General features: G+C 44.3%; 1 protein-coding gene across 1 annotated transcript in view; it reads left to right on the top strand.

The window, feature by feature from the left end:
* Positions 1–633: 633 nt before the first annotated feature.
* Positions 634–17,514, top strand: part of zanl (zonadhesin, like) — a gene marked incomplete at its 5' end in the record, with an annotated part of 31,978 nt that continues 15,097 nt past the window's right edge. Inside the window, 39 exon segments of the mRNA XM_079373379.1 lie at positions 634–736; positions 1,227–1,394; positions 1,487–1,584; positions 1,663–1,741; positions 1,822–2,199; positions 2,330–2,523; positions 2,660–2,801; positions 2,977–3,221; positions 3,360–3,508; positions 3,658–3,786; positions 4,466–4,604; positions 4,767–4,908; positions 5,295–5,491; positions 5,665–5,860; positions 6,421–6,614; positions 6,751–6,892; positions 7,068–7,312; positions 7,451–7,599; positions 7,749–7,877; positions 8,557–8,695; positions 8,858–8,999; positions 9,387–9,583; positions 9,759–9,897; positions 10,362–10,418; positions 10,515–10,708; positions 10,845–10,986; positions 11,162–11,406; positions 11,545–11,693; positions 11,843–11,971; positions 12,459–12,597; positions 12,760–12,901; positions 13,925–14,121; positions 14,267–14,405; positions 14,704–14,820; positions 15,207–15,331; positions 16,010–16,050; positions 16,052–16,153; positions 16,507–16,650; positions 16,796–16,903. Coding sequence (XP_079229505.1) covers positions 634–736; positions 1,227–1,394; positions 1,487–1,584; positions 1,663–1,741; positions 1,822–2,199; positions 2,330–2,523; positions 2,660–2,801; positions 2,977–3,221; positions 3,360–3,508; positions 3,658–3,786; positions 4,466–4,604; positions 4,767–4,908; positions 5,295–5,491; positions 5,665–5,860; positions 6,421–6,614; positions 6,751–6,892; positions 7,068–7,312; positions 7,451–7,599; positions 7,749–7,877; positions 8,557–8,695; positions 8,858–8,999; positions 9,387–9,583; positions 9,759–9,897; positions 10,362–10,418; positions 10,515–10,708; positions 10,845–10,986; positions 11,162–11,406; positions 11,545–11,693; positions 11,843–11,971; positions 12,459–12,597; positions 12,760–12,901; positions 13,925–14,121; positions 14,267–14,405; positions 14,704–14,820; positions 15,207–15,331; positions 16,010–16,050; positions 16,052–16,153; positions 16,507–16,650; positions 16,796–16,903 — 6,005 coding nt within the window.

Here is a 17,514-nt window from a genome sequence, read left to right as displayed (position 1 = left end):
TACCAAAGGGAAGGAACTGTTTGGATCGCAGAAGACTTCAATTTAAATAGAACTGAAAATCTGCAGTTCTTCAACGCTCCACTAATTTACAATCTTTAAAATCACAGAGGTTTTACCAAAAAAAAACGGGTCAACTTTACTTGAGTCTTGAGTCATATGAGGAGAAGTAAGCCAGCGCTGAGTAGCTTAGAGTTAGGTTAATTAGTGATGGGAAAAGCAGATCTTTAAGTTTACTGAATCAGTGAAAAGATTTGTTCCGTGTTTAACTGTTCTTCTGACTGTCAATCAGAACTCAATGAGTTGAAACACGAATGGATGTGTCAAAAGTAATCCGTCTTAGAAATGCATCTGATCTAACCAGACTCAGGCTTGAACATGCCGTCAGACAGAGTGATAATGTTTTCTTTGTGCATTTGTAGATCGTCTTCGAGGCTCAAAGAGGCCAAACTCCTTCCTGTGACACAGCTCTGGACAACATTGTGATAAATGACGGCGCATGTCCTTGTGAGTTCACACACATCTACACAGGCATTCATACAGAAACACATATGGCTGTATCCAACTATTCTCAATGTTTTATCCACAGCTTGTGTTTCTGGTTGTGATTTTGACGCGTATGACTCATGTGGGTGGATGACTGAAAACGATAACGAGGAAATGGTTGGATTTGGTTTATTTGCTGGAGCGACAGAGACTGAAGGAACTGGACCTGAGGACGACTACTCCAAACCTGGCCGTAAGTGGTTCCTCTTTTAAATACTTGTGATACAACACAATAAAATATGATGCCATATGATATAGTACATTTGTCTTTGACCCAGACTTATTCCCCGTCACTTATTGGAAAATGGCTGCCATGTGACCATAGAGATGAGCACCATCTTTAATAATCGTTCTCATAAAAGTTATTGTATTGAAGTTAAAATTCTAATAATAATGTTGAATACAAGCCAAAAAGTAAGAAGTCTGATGGTACATTTTTCTTTAGATGAAATTCTAATAAAAAGTCAACAATGACTTGTCACATGTATGCAAGTTTAGATATCTGATCTTGTATTGTGTCTTGAGATAACACCTGTTATGAATTGACGCTATACAAATAAAGATTGTTTGATAAAGATTGATTGATATGCACAAATAATTTCAGTAATCAACAGGATAGAAGGTTTATTGGTTTATTTTGCTTTATTCATAACTAAAGTGAGGCCTTTTATTTTCACATCTAGTTGGTGAATACATGTTGATGGATTCTTTTGAGGCTATCCCTGGTGTCAAATCTAAGCTCGTAAGTCCTCTCATAACCCCGACCTCCGGATGCCTGGACCTCAACTTCCACTATACCCTGTTTGGCACCAGCAACAACATGGAGATCAGCGTGCATACCATCAGTACAGGTTAACAAACTGCTTCTCTTCTAAAGTCAGCCTATAAAGGATGTCAGACAGTACAAATTGTTTGACTCGAAGTCCTGCCATTTATTTTCCAGGTGGAACCCTTGGACCTGCTCTCTTCACTGTCAGAGGAAACCAGGGTCAAGGATGGAGGCCTGCAGAGGTCCGCTACCTGGGAACTGCTGCCATTAAGGTAAATAAATCAATGTTTACTCAGTGTATGTTGAAGAAAGTTTCAGAAAAATTGTAGTAACTTTTGTTCTCACTTCAGTTTGCCATTGTGGGTACCTTTGGAGAAACTCCACTGACAGATATTGCTGTTGATGCCGTGTGTGTCAAGGCCTGCAAAGGTGAGGAACTGACCTGAAATATGTTCATGCTCTCTAAATGATAGATGGCTTCTCGTTTTAACTATTTTTTGTACAAATAGCATCACCAACCACTCCTCAACCACCTGTTACAACTCCTGGTCCATCAACGCCAAAACCAACAACTCCTGGACCAAGTACACCCAGACCAACAACACCTGGGCCAAGCACACCCAGACCAACAACACCCAAACCAACAACTCCTGGGCCAAGCACACCCAGACCAACAACTCATGGACCAAGTACACCCAGACCAACAACACCCAAACCAACCACTCATGGACCAAGCACACCCAAACCAACAACTCATGGACCAAGTACACCTAAACCAACAACTCCTGGACCAAGTACACCCAGACCAACAACACCCAAACCAACATCTCCTGGGCCAAGTACACCTAAACCAACAACTCAAAGACCACCAACAACCAAACCACCAAGTATGACATATCCTCTCTCCCAAATTTTGGTGTCAATTTCAGGAAACAAATAGATTTTATTTTATTGTATTAAGTTCTTCGAAACATTTGTATTTCAGTTATTAACAAATTCCCTTTCCCTGCATTACAGATCCATGTCCTCCTAATGCAGAGTATATAGACTGTGGTCCAGCTTGTATCCCCACCTGTATGGAACCCTCCACCAACTGCACTGGCTCCTGTATTAGTGGCTGCTTCTGCAAACCAGGGTTTGTCTTCAAGGGACGGCGCTGTGTGCCATTGGAACAATGTGGCTGCCTGGATGACGACAACAACTATTATGAGGTCAGATGTCCTGGCTCATGTTCCCCATACGCAAACATTTCTGCTCCGTACAAGGATGAAATGACAATAAAGACATCCTGAGTAATCTCAGTTAGGCACTGTAAACTCACTGACTCCTTGATGGATGTTGTTTCAGCCTGGGGAGATTGTTGTGGGTGACGGCTGTTCAAAGCTGTGTCGCTGTGCAGGGAACTACACTTTGGAATGTGTTGATAACTCCTGTGCCCCCGATGAAGAGTGTCGAGAGGTGAATGGTGTTTCAGGCTGCTATCCTAAAGGTAAATGATTCTTCATCTGACAAGTCTCCCGTCCAACTTTACCTCCATATAGCCAATGTGGTCCTGAACGATGTGACCATTTCATGTCATTTTCATTGGTGGACTCTGGACTACCTTTGACTTTAAATCCCTGTTCAGTTCATGATATAAAGTGTCTCATTTGGATTTCCCTTAGGTACATCTTCATGCATTGCGTCCGGTGATCCCCATTACACCACCTTTGACAAACGAAAGTACAACTTCATGGGCAACTGTAGCTATTTGATGTCTGCACCGTGCAACACAACGTCTCTGCCGTACTTTGAGGTCCATGCCGACAATGAAAATCGTTACAACAGGCCAACCATCTCCTATGTGAAAGCCGTACATGTGCATGTACGTCATGTGAAGATCTCAATTCTCAAAGGAGGTACTGTCCAGGTAAGGCACGAAGGGAGGACCTGAACCAATGTTGGCTGGGTAACAAGAATCATATACTACATAACTAAAAGAGTTCTCACATGACTTTAATCTACATTATATCTCATAAAGTCTTTATGACCTGTCTTCCTTTAACAGGTGAACGGGACCAATGTTAACCTGCCTGTGTCGCCAGCCCCTGGTGTCTCTGTGTACAAATCTGGAAAGCACTACACAGTGTCCACAGACTTTGGTTTAACTGTTCGCTATGATGGAAACCACTTCATGGACATTAAAGTGATTAAAGAGTGAGTGAAGGCTGAAGTTAAAATGCTGAAATCGTCACTGATGAGTCATGAGAACTTTGTTTTCATTAAACAAAGTGAAACACTAATGTGCATAAAGATCTCTTACTTTCACAAATCACTGAGTTGTTCTTTTCATTTATTATTTGTAGCTATAAGGACATACTGTGTGGACTGTGTGGAAACTATGATGGAGATACCAAAGATGACTTCCGTAAACCAGATGGAATATTGACCAACAACGCCAACGAGTTTGGACACAGCTGGAACACTGATCCAGAGTGAGTAGAATTCCCTTTGATTAACTTAAAAGACTCTTCCTAAGTTTATCAAACCGTTTTTTGTTGAATATCAAAGGGACAATCTGTTGGAGGCACCTCAGGTTCTTGCCTCTAAACCTTCTGAACAAAAGATGCCAGTTGACAGAATCTAATTGGGACGCCTCCTGGAGGTTTTCCCGGCAAGTCTATCTGTGAAGTGACTCTACCGTAGACACAGATCTCACTGGAAGGAAAACATTTCCCTTCTGGCCAGAGGATGGCTTGGTATCGCTCAGGAGGATCTGAAAAATGCTTTTACGATCAGGAATGTCAGGGTCAACTTGCTCAGACGAATGCCTCTACCTTCCAGGCAAATATAAATGGAGGAAATGGTTAGATGGGTAGTTCACCCAATCATTTGTTCAGCTTTACCAGAGGCTTGTTAGAGATCAGCATATTCAACATGTTCATCTCTCCTCCCTGAGAAATAGTCCTAGTCCATATATAATTGCTACTTCCTCTAGAGAACTCCAACTATGCCACAGAGTCTCTTCCCAATTTGATGTGCCTGAAGAATCTCTAGTTCCTAGGACCATCCCAACCAAATGCCAGTTAGCCCCATCTCTGCGACGGCCCGGGAAACAATCCAAATGGATCATCTTTGAACATAGCTTCTTTAACTGACTGTCTGTGTTGGCAGGTGTAACAAGAAGCCTAACACCACCATCCCTGAATGTGACGAGGAAGAACAGGACCTGTATGAAAGCTCTGGATACTGTGGCATGTTGCTGGACAAAAATGGTCCCTTTGCTGTGTGTCACCCCAAAGTCAACCCCAATGTAAGTGACAACACTGGCTATCAAACACAATTACACACAAAGAATTTTGAGCCAAATTCCAATCCCATCCCTTGGCTGTCAGTTGACCCCCAAAATATAAATATGTGGTTAGATCACCTTTGAATGTTGTCATGTGACTAAGTCTTGTTTTTTTGTTTTCAGAATTACTTTAAAGACTGTCTCTTTGATCTGTGTGAGCTGGATGGAGCCAGGCCCATTCTGTGTGAAGCCATTGAAGCGTACGTCAATGAATGCCAGGACCGAGGTGTCAATGTCAGACCGTGGAGGAACGAAACCTTCTGCCGTGAGTGTTGAGTGAGCGGATGGATGGACAAACGATAGCGGGATAGAGCAATGCAGAGAGGTCTAGACAGATCCAACTATAGAGTATCTTCAAAAGGGTTAAGAGTCTTTGAGTTAGGATGCAGTGTAGGCTGCACTCGCTGCAGGTTAGGGCGCAGAGCTGAAGGGGAGAGAGCGCACATGCGACGGCGTTTTTTCTAGGTGACCGAAACGATAGTTGGGACAAAAACTACTTTTTGGATACACAGTATTTTTTGTATCTGTCCACTAATCAGTAGAAAGCCCCGAGATTTCTTCTCCTTAGGAGGAGGTCAGGGATAGTTTAAGCATCTGCCTCTTCTTCATGTTATTGTCATCTCTTACCTGAGTTCCCCATTCTCCCCCTAGCTCTGACGTGCCCCCCCAACAGCCACTTTGAGCCCTGTGCAGACCCCTGTCAGGAGACCTGTTCTGGGAAACCTACCTCCTGTAGCGGGCCTTGCTCTGAAGGCTGTGTGTGTGATCCAGGCTACATCCTGAGTGCTGGCAAGTGTGTCCAGCAGAGTTCCTGTGGCTGCAAACACACTAATGGACAGTACTATGAGGTAGGTGACACTTAGAGCTGGGTTCAGGTCTAGATTGGAATCAAGGTGGGGATTGGAGATTGTGTGTGGGGAGGTTAGTGTGAGTAAAAGTTTATCCTCTGAACAATGTCCTATAAAGATTTGTAATTATCAATTCAAAAATGTTTGTTTTTGTGTGTGTTTTTCTGTTTCAGCCAGGAGAGGAGTTTTTTGTGGAGGACTGCCAGTTAAAGTGCAGGTGTAATGCCCCTTTCATTACCTGTTCGGCCCATGAATGCCCCCCCATGCAAGAGTGTAAAAACCTGGACGGAGACTTGGGTTGCTATCCCATTGGTAAGTTAACCTTGAATGTACACTATGTAACTAAAAGGGTTAAAGCTGCTCTTAATGGCAAGTGAAATAGTGTTTAGTAATTTGTGAAGTTTGATGACAGTGATAACCACAAATGTAGATGATTTGCAAGGAAACATATGATGTAACTGGGTTTTAATTACAGGGGGAAATTTGTTCTTAAATTCAATTTATTAAATTGCATTCTAGTTGCACAAAAACAACCTGATACACAGACTTCTCCTCAAGCCCTTTGTGACTAAACTGGAAATACTGTACGTACATTAGAAGAGGGCTTCTTCAGAAATATTTCAGCATTGTGACTCCAGTAAGAAATCTGGACAGATGACAAATAACCTTCAACCATGGATGCTGGTAAAAGTTTGGCAAATGAAAAGTGCTTTTGAGAGTGAAAGCATGAAAGTTAAAACCTGGTTTCATGATAAAATATTTTTGTTTATTAACAGCCCCACAAACAACTCCTCATCCATCAACACCAGGACCAACACCAACCGAACCACCAAGTAAGACATGTCATTATTGAGGTTGGATGTACTAATAGTTCTTGGCTGACAAAACCCATATTTCCATTAACCGATTCCTTTTTCTCTGCATTACAGATCCATGTCCTCCTAATGCAGAGTATATAGACTGTGGTCCAGCTTGTATCCCCACCTGTATGGAACCCTCCACCAACTGCACTGGCTCCTGTATTAGTGGCTGCTTCTGCAAACCAGGGTTTGTCTTCAAGGGACGGCACTGTGTGCCATTGGAAAAATGTGGCTGCCTGGATGATGACAACAACTATTATGAGGTCAGATGTCCTGGCTCATGTTCCCCATACGCAAACATTTCTGCTCCGTACAAGGATGAAATGACAATAAAGACATCCTGAGTAATCTCAGTTAGGCACTGTAAACTCACTGACTCCTTGATGGATGTTGTTTCAGCCTGGGGAGATTGTTGTGGGTGACGGCTGTTCAAAGCTGTGTCGCTGTGCAGGGAACTACACTTTGGAATGTGTTGATAACTCCTGTGCCCCCGATGAAGAGTGTCGAGAGGTGAATGGTGTTTCAGGCTGCTATCCTAAAGGTAAATGATTCTTCATCTGACAAGTCTCCCGTCCAACTTTACCTCCATATAGCCAATGTGGTCCTGAACGATGTGACCATTTCATGTCATTTTCATTGGTGGACTCTGGACTACCTTTGACTTTAAATCCCTGTTCAGTTCATGATATAAAGTGTCTCATTTGGATTTCCCTTAGGTACATCTTCATGCATTGCGTCCGGTGATCCCCATTACACCACCTTTGACAAACGAAAGTACAACTTCATGGGCAACTGTAGCTATTTGATGTCTGCACCGTGCAACACAACGTCTCTGCCGTACTTTGAGGTCCATGCCGACAATGAAAATCGTTACAACAGGCCAACCATCTCCTATGTGAAAGCCGTACATGTGCATGTACGTCATGTGAAGATCTCAATTCTCAAAGGAGGTACTGTCCAGGTAAGGCACGAAGGGAGGACCTGAACCAATGTTGGCTGGGTAACAAGAATCATATACTACATAACTAAAAGAGTTCTCACATGACTTTAATCTACATTATATCTCATAAAGTCTTTATGACCCGTCTTCCTTTAACAGGTGAACGGGACCAATGTTAACCTGCCTGTGTCGCCAGCCCCTGGTGTCTCTGTGTACAAATCTGGAAAGCACTACACAGTGTCCACAGACTTTGGTTTAACTGTTCGCTATGATGGAAACCACTTCATGGACATTAAAGTGATTAAAGAGTGAGTGAAGGCTGAAGTTAAAATGCTGAAATCGTCACTGATGACTCATGAGAACTTTGTTTTCATTAAACAAAGTGAAACACTAATATGCATAAAGACCTCTTACTTTCACAAATCACTGAGTTGTTCTTTTCATTTATTATTTGTAGCTATAAGGACATACTGTGTGGACTGTGTGGAAACTATGATGGAGATACCAAAGATGACTTCCGTAAACCAGATGGAATATTGACCAACAACGCCAACGAGTTTGGACACAGCTGGAACACTGATCCAGAGTGAGTAGAATTCCCTACGATAAACTTAAAAGACTCTTCCTCAGTTTATCAAACCCTTTTTGGTTGAATATCAAAGGGACAATCTGTTGGAGGGACCTCAGGTTCTTGCCTCTAAACCTTCTGAACAAAAGATGCCAGTTGACAGAATCTAATTGGGTTGCCTCCTGGTGGTTTTCCCGGCAAGTCTAGCTGTGAAGGGACTCTACCGTAGACACAGATCTCACTGGAAGGAAAACATTTCCCTTCTGGCCAGAGGATGGCTTGGTATCGCTCAGGAGGATCTGAAAAATGCTTTTACGATCAGGAATGTCAGGGTCAACTTGCTCAGACGAATGCCTCTACCTTCCAGGCAAATATAAATGGAGGAAATGGTTAGATGGATAGTTCACCAAATCATTTTTTCAGCTTTACCAGAGGCTTGTTAGAGATCAGCATATTCAACATGTTCATCTCTCCTCCCTGAGAAATAGTCCTAGTCCATATATAATTGCTACTTCCTCTAGAGAACTCCAACTATGCCACAGAGTCTCTTCCCAATTTGATGTGCCTGAAGAATCTGTAGTTCCTAGGACCATCCCAACCAAATGCCAGTTAGCCCCATCTCTGCGACGGCCCGGGAAACAATCCAAACGGATCATCTTTGAACATAGCTTCTTTAACTGACTGTCTGTGTTGGCAGGTGTAACAAGAAGCCCAACACCACCATCCCTGAATGTGACGAGGAAGAACAGGACCTGTATGAAAGCTCTGGATACTGTGGCATGTTGCTGGACAAAAATGGTCCCTTTGCTGTGTGTCACCCCAAAGTCAACCCCAATGTAAGTGACAACACTGGCTATCAAACACAATTACACACAAAGAATTTTGAGCCAAATTCCAATCCCATCCCTTGGCTGTCAGTTGACCCCCGTGATATAAATATGTGGTTAGATCACCTTTGAATGTTGTCATGTGACTAAGTCTTGTTTTTTTGTTTTCAGAATTACTTTAAAGACTGTCTCTTTGATCTGTGTGAGCTGGATGGAGCCAGGCCCATTCTGTGTGAAGCCATTGAAGCGTACGTCAATGAATGCCAGGACCGAGGTGTCAATGTCAGACCGTGGAGGAACGAAACCTTCTGCCGTGAGTGTTGAGTGAGCGGATGTATGGACAAATGATAGCGGGATAGAGCAATGCAGAGAGGTCTAGACAGATCCAACTATAGAGTATCTTCAAAAGGGTTAAGAGTCTTTGAGTTAGGATGCAGTGTAGGCTGCACTCGCTGCAGGTTAGGGCGCAGAGCTGAAGGGGAGAGAGCGCACATGCGACGGCGTTTTTTCTAGGTGACCGAAACGATAGTTGGGACAAAAACTACTTTTTCGATACACAGTATTTTTTGTATCTGTCCACTAATCAGTAGAAAGCCCCGAGATTTCTTCTCCTTAGGAGGAGGTCAGGGATAGTTTAAGCATCTGCCTCTTCTTCATGTTATTGTCATCTCTTACCTGAGTTTCCCCATTCTCCCCCTAGCTCTGACGTGCCCCCCCAACAGCCACTTTGAGCCCTGTGCAGACCCCTGTCAGGAGACCTGTTCTGGGAAACCTACCTCCTGTAGCGGGCCTTGCTCTGAAGGCTGTGTGTGTGATCCAGGCTACATCCTGAGTGCTGGCAAGTGTGTCCAGCAGAGTTCCTGTGGCTGCAAACACAGTAATGGACAGTACTATGAGGTAGGTGACACTTAGAGCTGGGTTCAGGTCTAGATTGGAATCAAGGTGGGGATTGGAGATTGTGTGTGGGGAGGTTAGTGTGAGTAAATGTTTATCCTCTGAACAATGTCCTATAAAGATTTGTAATTATCAATTCAAAAATGTTTGTTTTTGTGTGTGTGCTTTTCTGTTTCAGCCAGGAGAGGAGTTTTATGTGGAGGACTGCCAGTTAAAGTGCAGGTGTAATGCCCCTTTCATTACCTGTTCGGCCCATGAATGCCCCCCCATGCAAGAGTGTAAAAACCTGGACGGAGACTTGGGTTGCTATCCCATTGGTAAGTTAACCTTGAATGTACACTATGTAACTAAAAGGGTTAAAGCTGCTCTTAATGGCAAGTGAAATAGTGTTTAGTAATTTGTGAAGTTTGATGACAGTGATAACCACAAATGTAGATGATTTGCAAGAAAACATATGATGTAACTGGGTTTTAATTACAGGGGGAAATTTGTTCTTAAATTCAATTTATTAAATTGCATTCTAGTTGCACAAAAACAACCTGATACACAGACTTCTCCTCAAGCCCTTTGTGACTAAACTGGAAATACTGTACGTACATTAGAAGAGGGCTTCTTCAGAAATATTTCAGCATTGTGACTCCAGTAAGAAATCTGGACAGATGACAAATAACCTTCAACCATGGATGCTGGTAAAATGTTGGCAATTGAAAAGTGCTTTTGAGAGTGAAAGCATGAAAGTTAAAACCTGGTTTCATGATAAAATATTTTTGTTTATTAACAGCCCCACAAACAACTCCTCATCCATCAACACCAGGACCAACACCAACCGAACCACCAAGTAAGACATGTCATTATTGAGGTTGGATGTACTAATAGTTCTTGGCTGACAAAACCCATATTTCCATTAACCGATTCCTTTTTCTCTGCATTACAGATCCATGTCCTCCTAATGCAGAGTATATAGACTGTGGTCCAGCTTGTATCCCCACCTGTATGGAACCCTCCACCAACTGCACTGGCTCCTGTATTAGTGGCTGCTTCTGCAAACCAGGGTTTGTCTTCAAGGGACGGCGCTGTGTGCCATTGGAAAAATGTGGCTGCCTGGATGACGACAACAACTATTATGAGGTCAGATGTCCTGGCTCATGTTCCCCATACGCAAACATTTCTGCTCCGTACAAGGATGAAATGACAATAAAGACATCCTGAGTAATCTCAGTTAGGCACTGTAAACTCACTGACTCCTTGATGGATGTTGTTTCAGCCTGGGGAGATTGTTGTGGGTGACGGCTGTTCAAAGCTGTGTCGCTGTGCAGGGAACTACACTTTGGAATGTGTTGATAACTCCTGTGCCCCCGATGAAGAGTGTCGAGAGGTGAATGGTGTTTCAGGCTGCTATCCTAAAGGTAAATGATTCTTCATCTGACAAGTCTCCCGTCCAACTTTACCTCCATATAGCCAATGTGGTCCTGAACGATGTGACCATTTCATGTCATTTTCATTGGTGGACTCTGGACTACCTTTGACTTTAAATCCCTGTTCAGTTCATGATATAAAGCGTCTCATTTGGATTTCCCTTAGGTACATCTTCATGCATTGCGTCCGGTGATCCCCATTACACCACCTTTGACAAACGAAAGTACAACTTCATGGGCAACTGTAGCTATTTGATGTCTGCACCGTGCAACACAACGTCTCTGCCGTACTTTGAGGTCCATGCCGACAATGAAAATCGTTACAACAGGCCAACCATCTCCTATGTGAAAGCCGTACATGTGCATGTACGTCATGTGAAGATCTCAATTCTCAAAGGAGGTACTGTCCAGGTAAGGCACGAAGGGAGGACCTGAACCAATGTTGGCTGGGTAACAAGAATCATATACTACATAACTAAAAGAGTTCTCACATGACTTTAATCTACATTATATCTCATAAAGTCTTTATGACCTGTCTTCCTTTAACAGGTGAACGGGACCAATGTTAACCTGCCTGTGTCGCCAGCCCCTGGTGTCTCTGTGTACAAATCTGGAAAGCACTACACAGTGTCCACAGACTTTGGTTTAACTGTTCGCTATGATGGAAACCACTTCATGGACATTAAAGTGATTAAAGAGTGAGTGAAGGCTGAAGTTAAAATGCTGAAATCGTCACTGATGAGTCATGAGAACTTTGTTTTCATTAAACAAAGTGAAACACTAATGTGCATAAAGATCTCTTACTTTCACAAATCACTGAGTTGTTCTTTTCATTTATTATTTGTAGCTATAAGGACATACTGTGTGGACTGTGTGGAAACTATGATGGAGATACCAAAGATGACTTCCGTAAACCAGATGGAATATTGACCAACAACCCCAACGAGTTTGGACACAGCTGGAACACTGATCCAGAGTGAGTAGAATTCCCTACGATAAACTTAAAAGACTCTTCCTCAGTTTATCAAACCCTTTTTGGTTGAATATCAAAGGGACAATCTGTTGGAGGCACCTCAGGTTCTTGCCTCTAAACCTTCTGAACAAAAGATGCCAGTTGACAGAATCTAATTGGGATGCCTCCTGGAGGTTTTCCCGGCAAGTCTAGCTGTGAAGGGACTCTACCGTAGACACAGATCTCACTGGAAGGAAAACATTTCCCTTCTGGCCAGAGGATGGCTTGGTATCGCTCAGGAGGATCTGAAAAATGCTTTTACGATCAGGAATGTCAGGGTCAACTTGCTCAGACGAATGCCTCTACCTTCCAGGCAAATATAAATGGAGGAAATGGTTAGATGGATAGTTCACCCAATGCCAGTTAGCCCCATCTCTGCGACGGCCCGGGAAACAATCCAAACGGATCATCTTTGAACATAGCTTCTTTAACTGACTGTCTGTGTTGGCAGGTGTAACAAGAAGCCTAACACCACCATCCCTGAATGTGACGAGGAAGAACAGGACCTGTATGAAAGCTCTGGATACTGTGGCATGTTGCTGGACAAAAATGGTCCCTTTGCTGTGTGTCACCCCAAAGTCAACCCCAATGTAAGTGACAACACTGGCTATCAAACACAATTACACACAAAGAATTTTGAGCCAAATTCCAATCCCATCCCTTGGCTGTCAGTTGACCCCCAAAATATAAATATGTGGTTAGATCACCTTTGAATGTTGTCATGTGACTAAGTCTTGTTTTTTTGTTTTCAGAATTACTTTAAAGACTGTCTCTTTGATCTGTGTGAGCTGGATGGAGCCAGGCCCATTCTGTGTGAAGCCATTGAAGCGTACGTCAATGAATGCCAGGACCGAGGTGTCAATGTCAGACCGTGGAGGAACGAAACCTTCTGCCGTGAGTGTTGAGTGAGCGGATGGATGGACAAACGATCACTGGATAGAGCAATGTGGGGCGATCTGGGGTTTTAGGGTTAGACTAGATGTTTCTACAGCTAGAGGGAATGCAGAAGTCTCTTAAACCTAGATTCTGACCAGCAGGGGGCGAAAACAGCATTATAAAATGTTACGACTTCTCAGTTGATTTATTCCCTCAGTAAATCACCTCCTCCTAATAACTCTAGTTTCAAGTCTTCTTCAATAGAGCTGAAAGGGGAAGATTTGGGGCGGGGCTACCTGAGATTGACAAGGTGCTACCACGGCAACCTGATACATTTCGTTCAGCATTCAGTTGTACTAAAAGATTTGAATGCAAATTAAATTTTTCCAGGCAAATTTTTGTCAAAGAGCTGTCTTTTGCTAGCCGAATTAGCATCCCAATTCATATCACAGTTATAACAAATTACATTTTGCTAGCAAAGGTGTTAGCTAAAACGAGGACTAGCTTAGTTTAGGCTAACTCATCTCTCTGTTTACCCCTGAGGTTTAAACTGTTTATTTTTTCAGCAAGAACACGTGTAAGTTAAACCAGGGATGTTCCTCGTGATTCATTATGTCTTTAAAATGCAAATCTTCAATCTTATTTAACACAGCCAAACATGGGATCAAAGGTCTGCAGAGTGTGACTAACAACAGCAAAGCTAACACCAGCCTTCGCTTCTCCCTGCAGGTTAACGTTCACATGTCCGTGATAAATGTGCTTATGTATAAGTTTGGTCGATATGTCAGTTAAACCTTTCACAGACTACAAACATTTTTACCTCAATTTTTCTAAATAAAAAAGCTGCCTAACCGATAAAAATGCTATCAGCTCACTGTGCTAGTTTACATCTGAGCAGGAGAATGGAGAGGCCTGTTAACTCGAGCTACAGACCCGACTAACATACATTAATTATTAAAGTTTTTGCAAACCAAAATTAGCATTCCAATTAATATCATAGATACTCTTATCTCTTACCTGAGTTTCCCATTCTCCCCCTAGCTCTGACGTGCCCCCCCAACAGCCACTTTGAGCCCTGTGCAGACCCCTGTCAGGAGACCTGTTCTGGGAAACCTACCTCCTGTAGCGGGCCTTGCTCTGAAGGCTGTGTGTGTGATCCAGGCTACATCCTGAGTGCTGGCAAGTGTGTCCAGCAGAGTTCCTGTGGCTGCAATCACACTAATGGACAGTACTATGAGGTAGGTGACACTTAGAGCTGGGTTCAGGTTTAGATTCATGAGGGATTGGAGATTGTGTGTTTACATTTAGGGACTGCCTTAAAAGAATTTTAAAAATTAACGTGTGTGTGTGTGTGTGTGTGTGTGTGTGTGTGTGTGTGTTCAGCCAGGAGAGGAGTTTTATGTGGAGGACTGCCAGCTGAAGTGCAGGTGTAATTCACCCTTGGTTACCTGTTCGGCCCATGAATGTCCCCCAAATGAAGAGTGTTCAGACCGTAACGGAGAGTTGGGATGTTATCCAAGCAGTAAGTCTACATCCACATGAAGAGACTTCTGTGTGATAAGGAAGTTTATATGTCTGAGAGCAAAACTGTCCACTGTCAATACATTTTATTTTAATTGTAAATTAAATAATTTGAGATTGTAAAACACAAAGAAGAATATCAACATATTTAAAGGTGGAGTATCAATATTCTAAGGCTGTCTTTGGCCAATTCAAAAGATTTATAATTCAAACATCTGTTTGCAAAATGAGAATTACTGCTCCTGGAGTGTCCTCCTGAAATATGTGTGGTGAGTCTGAGCGTTGTTTTTCTCTCTCAGGCTATCAGGACTGCGTGGTGTCTGGAGATCCTCACTACAACACGTTTGATAAGAAGTTCTTCACCTTCATGGGGACATGCACCTACACGCTGGCCAGAAGCTGCAGGAACAGCACGGGTACGAACGCCGCCTGAACCCTGAACGCATTTATAAACATCCTGAAACCTCAGCTCAGGAGGAACACACACACACACACACACACACACACACACACACACACACACACACACACACACACACACACACACACACACACACACACACACACACACACACACACACACACACACACACACACACCAGAAGAGGGCGCCAGGAAAACGTCATGAACTCTTTTTCTGTCTGAGACACTTTTAAGTTTGACGTGAGTCGTCAAGTGTCCTCGCGCTGAGACGTTTATAGAAGGTGTGAGCTGTGAAGACGGCAGGTAGTCTAACACCTGTGTGTGTGTGTGTGTGTGTGTGTGTGTGTGTGTGTGTGTGTGTGTGTGTGTGTGTCTGCAGGTCCCTGGTTCTCTGTGGAGGCGAAGAACGAGGAACGAGGAGTGCCAGGTGTGTCGTACCTGAAGAAGCTCTACGTGACTGTGGGCGGAGTCACTGTGACCCTGATGAAGAGCCGGAGGACTCTGGTCAGTGTGACCTCACTAATGATCGATATGTCAGGTTAAAAAAGGTCAGACCCGAGGCGCTGGTTCTGTGTCCCGCCGTGTGTCTGCAGGACGCCGCTCGTCCTGATGGACGGTCCTCGTCCCTCTTTCGTTCTCACAGACGTGTAACTCGTTCTCAGGCTCGTCAAACGCCATCAGCTCTCTGAAGCCTTCTCGTGTTACGTTTTCTGTCCAGCTGGGCGATCAGGGTTATAAACGATGCAGACTTCCTGTTGTCTGCTGTAAATGTGGTCGAACATTAAACTAGTATTTCTATCAAGAGCGGGTTAAACGGCGTTTGTCTGCCGCTGTGCGACGCCGTCGACGTCACGCTGCTCACAGGCAGGAAGTCATGTGTCCTTAAAGGGTCACCGTAGCTGCCGTAAAGCAGTTCATGCTGCTGTGATCGAGTGTGTGTTGGTTCAAACGCAGGAAGCTCGTCCCACGTGTTTCAGCCCGAGCGTCCAATCAGAGGTGAGGGAGCAGTTTAACCCTCTCCGTGCTGATCTGAGGTTCTTCTTATCCTCGCTGCTTTTTATCTTTTTAATACCATAATCCCAGAAATCTGCCGCCGCTGTCCCTCCTCGCTGTTTAAATCCCCCGTGTGCCGATGAGCGTGGTTTCTGTTTGACAGCGTCTCGTCTTCTCCTCGCTCTGCAGGTGAGCGGACGGCGGGTGGCGCTCCCTTACTCGCCCTCCCCTCATGTCCCTGCGTCTGGCCGGGCAGTACGTCACCCTGGAGACCACGTTCGGCCTGAGGGTGCGATGGGACGGGAACCATCACGCTCAGATCAGCGTGCCCAGGTTTGTACAAAGTATGGTGGCCCTGAAGGCTCAACAGGCTGTAATCTGCAGAACACGTGAAAAGTGTGAAGAAAACAGAGAGACAGAGTCTCTGCAGGACCTGATAATCTGGATCAGATTTAATCTCTGAATCAACAAAAGAGGAATTTTTCATGGAAGCAGATTAAGAAATGATCGAGGTCGGAGGTCGCGCTGATCATAAACCCCCACAGCACACACACACACACACACACACACACACACACACACACACACACACACACGCTTTCTGTCTCCGTGTTTGTCGACTTTAAGTCTCCTTAAGACGTTCCTCTTCCTCTCTTAATCCCTCCTCGTCTTCCTCCTCCTCGTAGCTCCTACTACGACCAGATGTGCGGCCTCTGCGGCGACTACGACGGAAACCCCAACAACGACTTCACCAAACCAGATGGCGTCCAGGTCGGGAATGTGAACGACTTTGGGAACAGCTGGCAGACTGCGGAGGATGAGGACGACTCGTGAGTTCACGTGATTCCTTCAAGCTTTCTCAGAATGTGCAGCGTGTGAGCATGTGACGCTTTAATCTGCACACACAGCTCAAAGACAGGATGTGACAGTCACACACACACACACACACACACACACTGTTGTTCTGTCCATCAGGTGTACCCCGGGCACCGGACCTGACCCCGTCTGTGACCCCAGCCTGGAGGCCGAGTACTCCAAACCAGAAAAATGTGGAAAAATGAAGGCGGAGGACGGCCCGTTCAGGTGAGGATCAGAGGAGAGCTGATTAGAGTCAGAGGTGAACGATCACATCCCAACGTACAAACTAAGCTGAAGATGACCTCCTCCTGACCCATGACGCCTGCCTCTGTTTGCTCAAACATGCAGTATAAGCATGAACAGTAGGGGGCAGTGTTGAGGCAGAGGGGATTTGATAAAGTCAACACTACAAATGGCAACTTCCAGTGTGGAGAAACATGAAGCTGAAACACTGCAGTTCATTAAGTGTCCACTAGAGGCAGACTGTCAAAGCCCCCGGCACTATCATCCACAGATATATGAGAGCAGTTATCAGGTGAACAGGTGTTGCAGCGATGGAAGCGGGCAGTGGAACTGCTTCAGATAGAAGTGATTGTACCCGAGCTAAAAAGCCTCTGCATGTTTCTAATAAGCTCCAGCAGCAGAAAGCTGCTCAAACTAGGATCAATGTTGGAGATGAAACATGGAGAGAGGTTAGAACGCAGAAAGCTTCACAGACCCATGCAGAGCTGGCTAAACGCTGAAGCTACAGTGTCCACCACATGCAGAGCTGGCTAAACACTGAAGCTACAGTGTCCACCACATGTAGAGCTGGCTAAACACTGAAGCTACAGTGT

Source organism: Symphodus melops (assembly GCF_947650265.1).
Source record: "Symphodus melops genome assembly, contig: SUPER_20_unloc_2, whole genome shotgun sequence".
NCBI lineage: Eukaryota > Metazoa > Chordata > Actinopteri > Labriformes > Labridae > Symphodus > Symphodus melops.
This window is presented reverse-complemented; position numbering and strand designations above follow the sequence as displayed.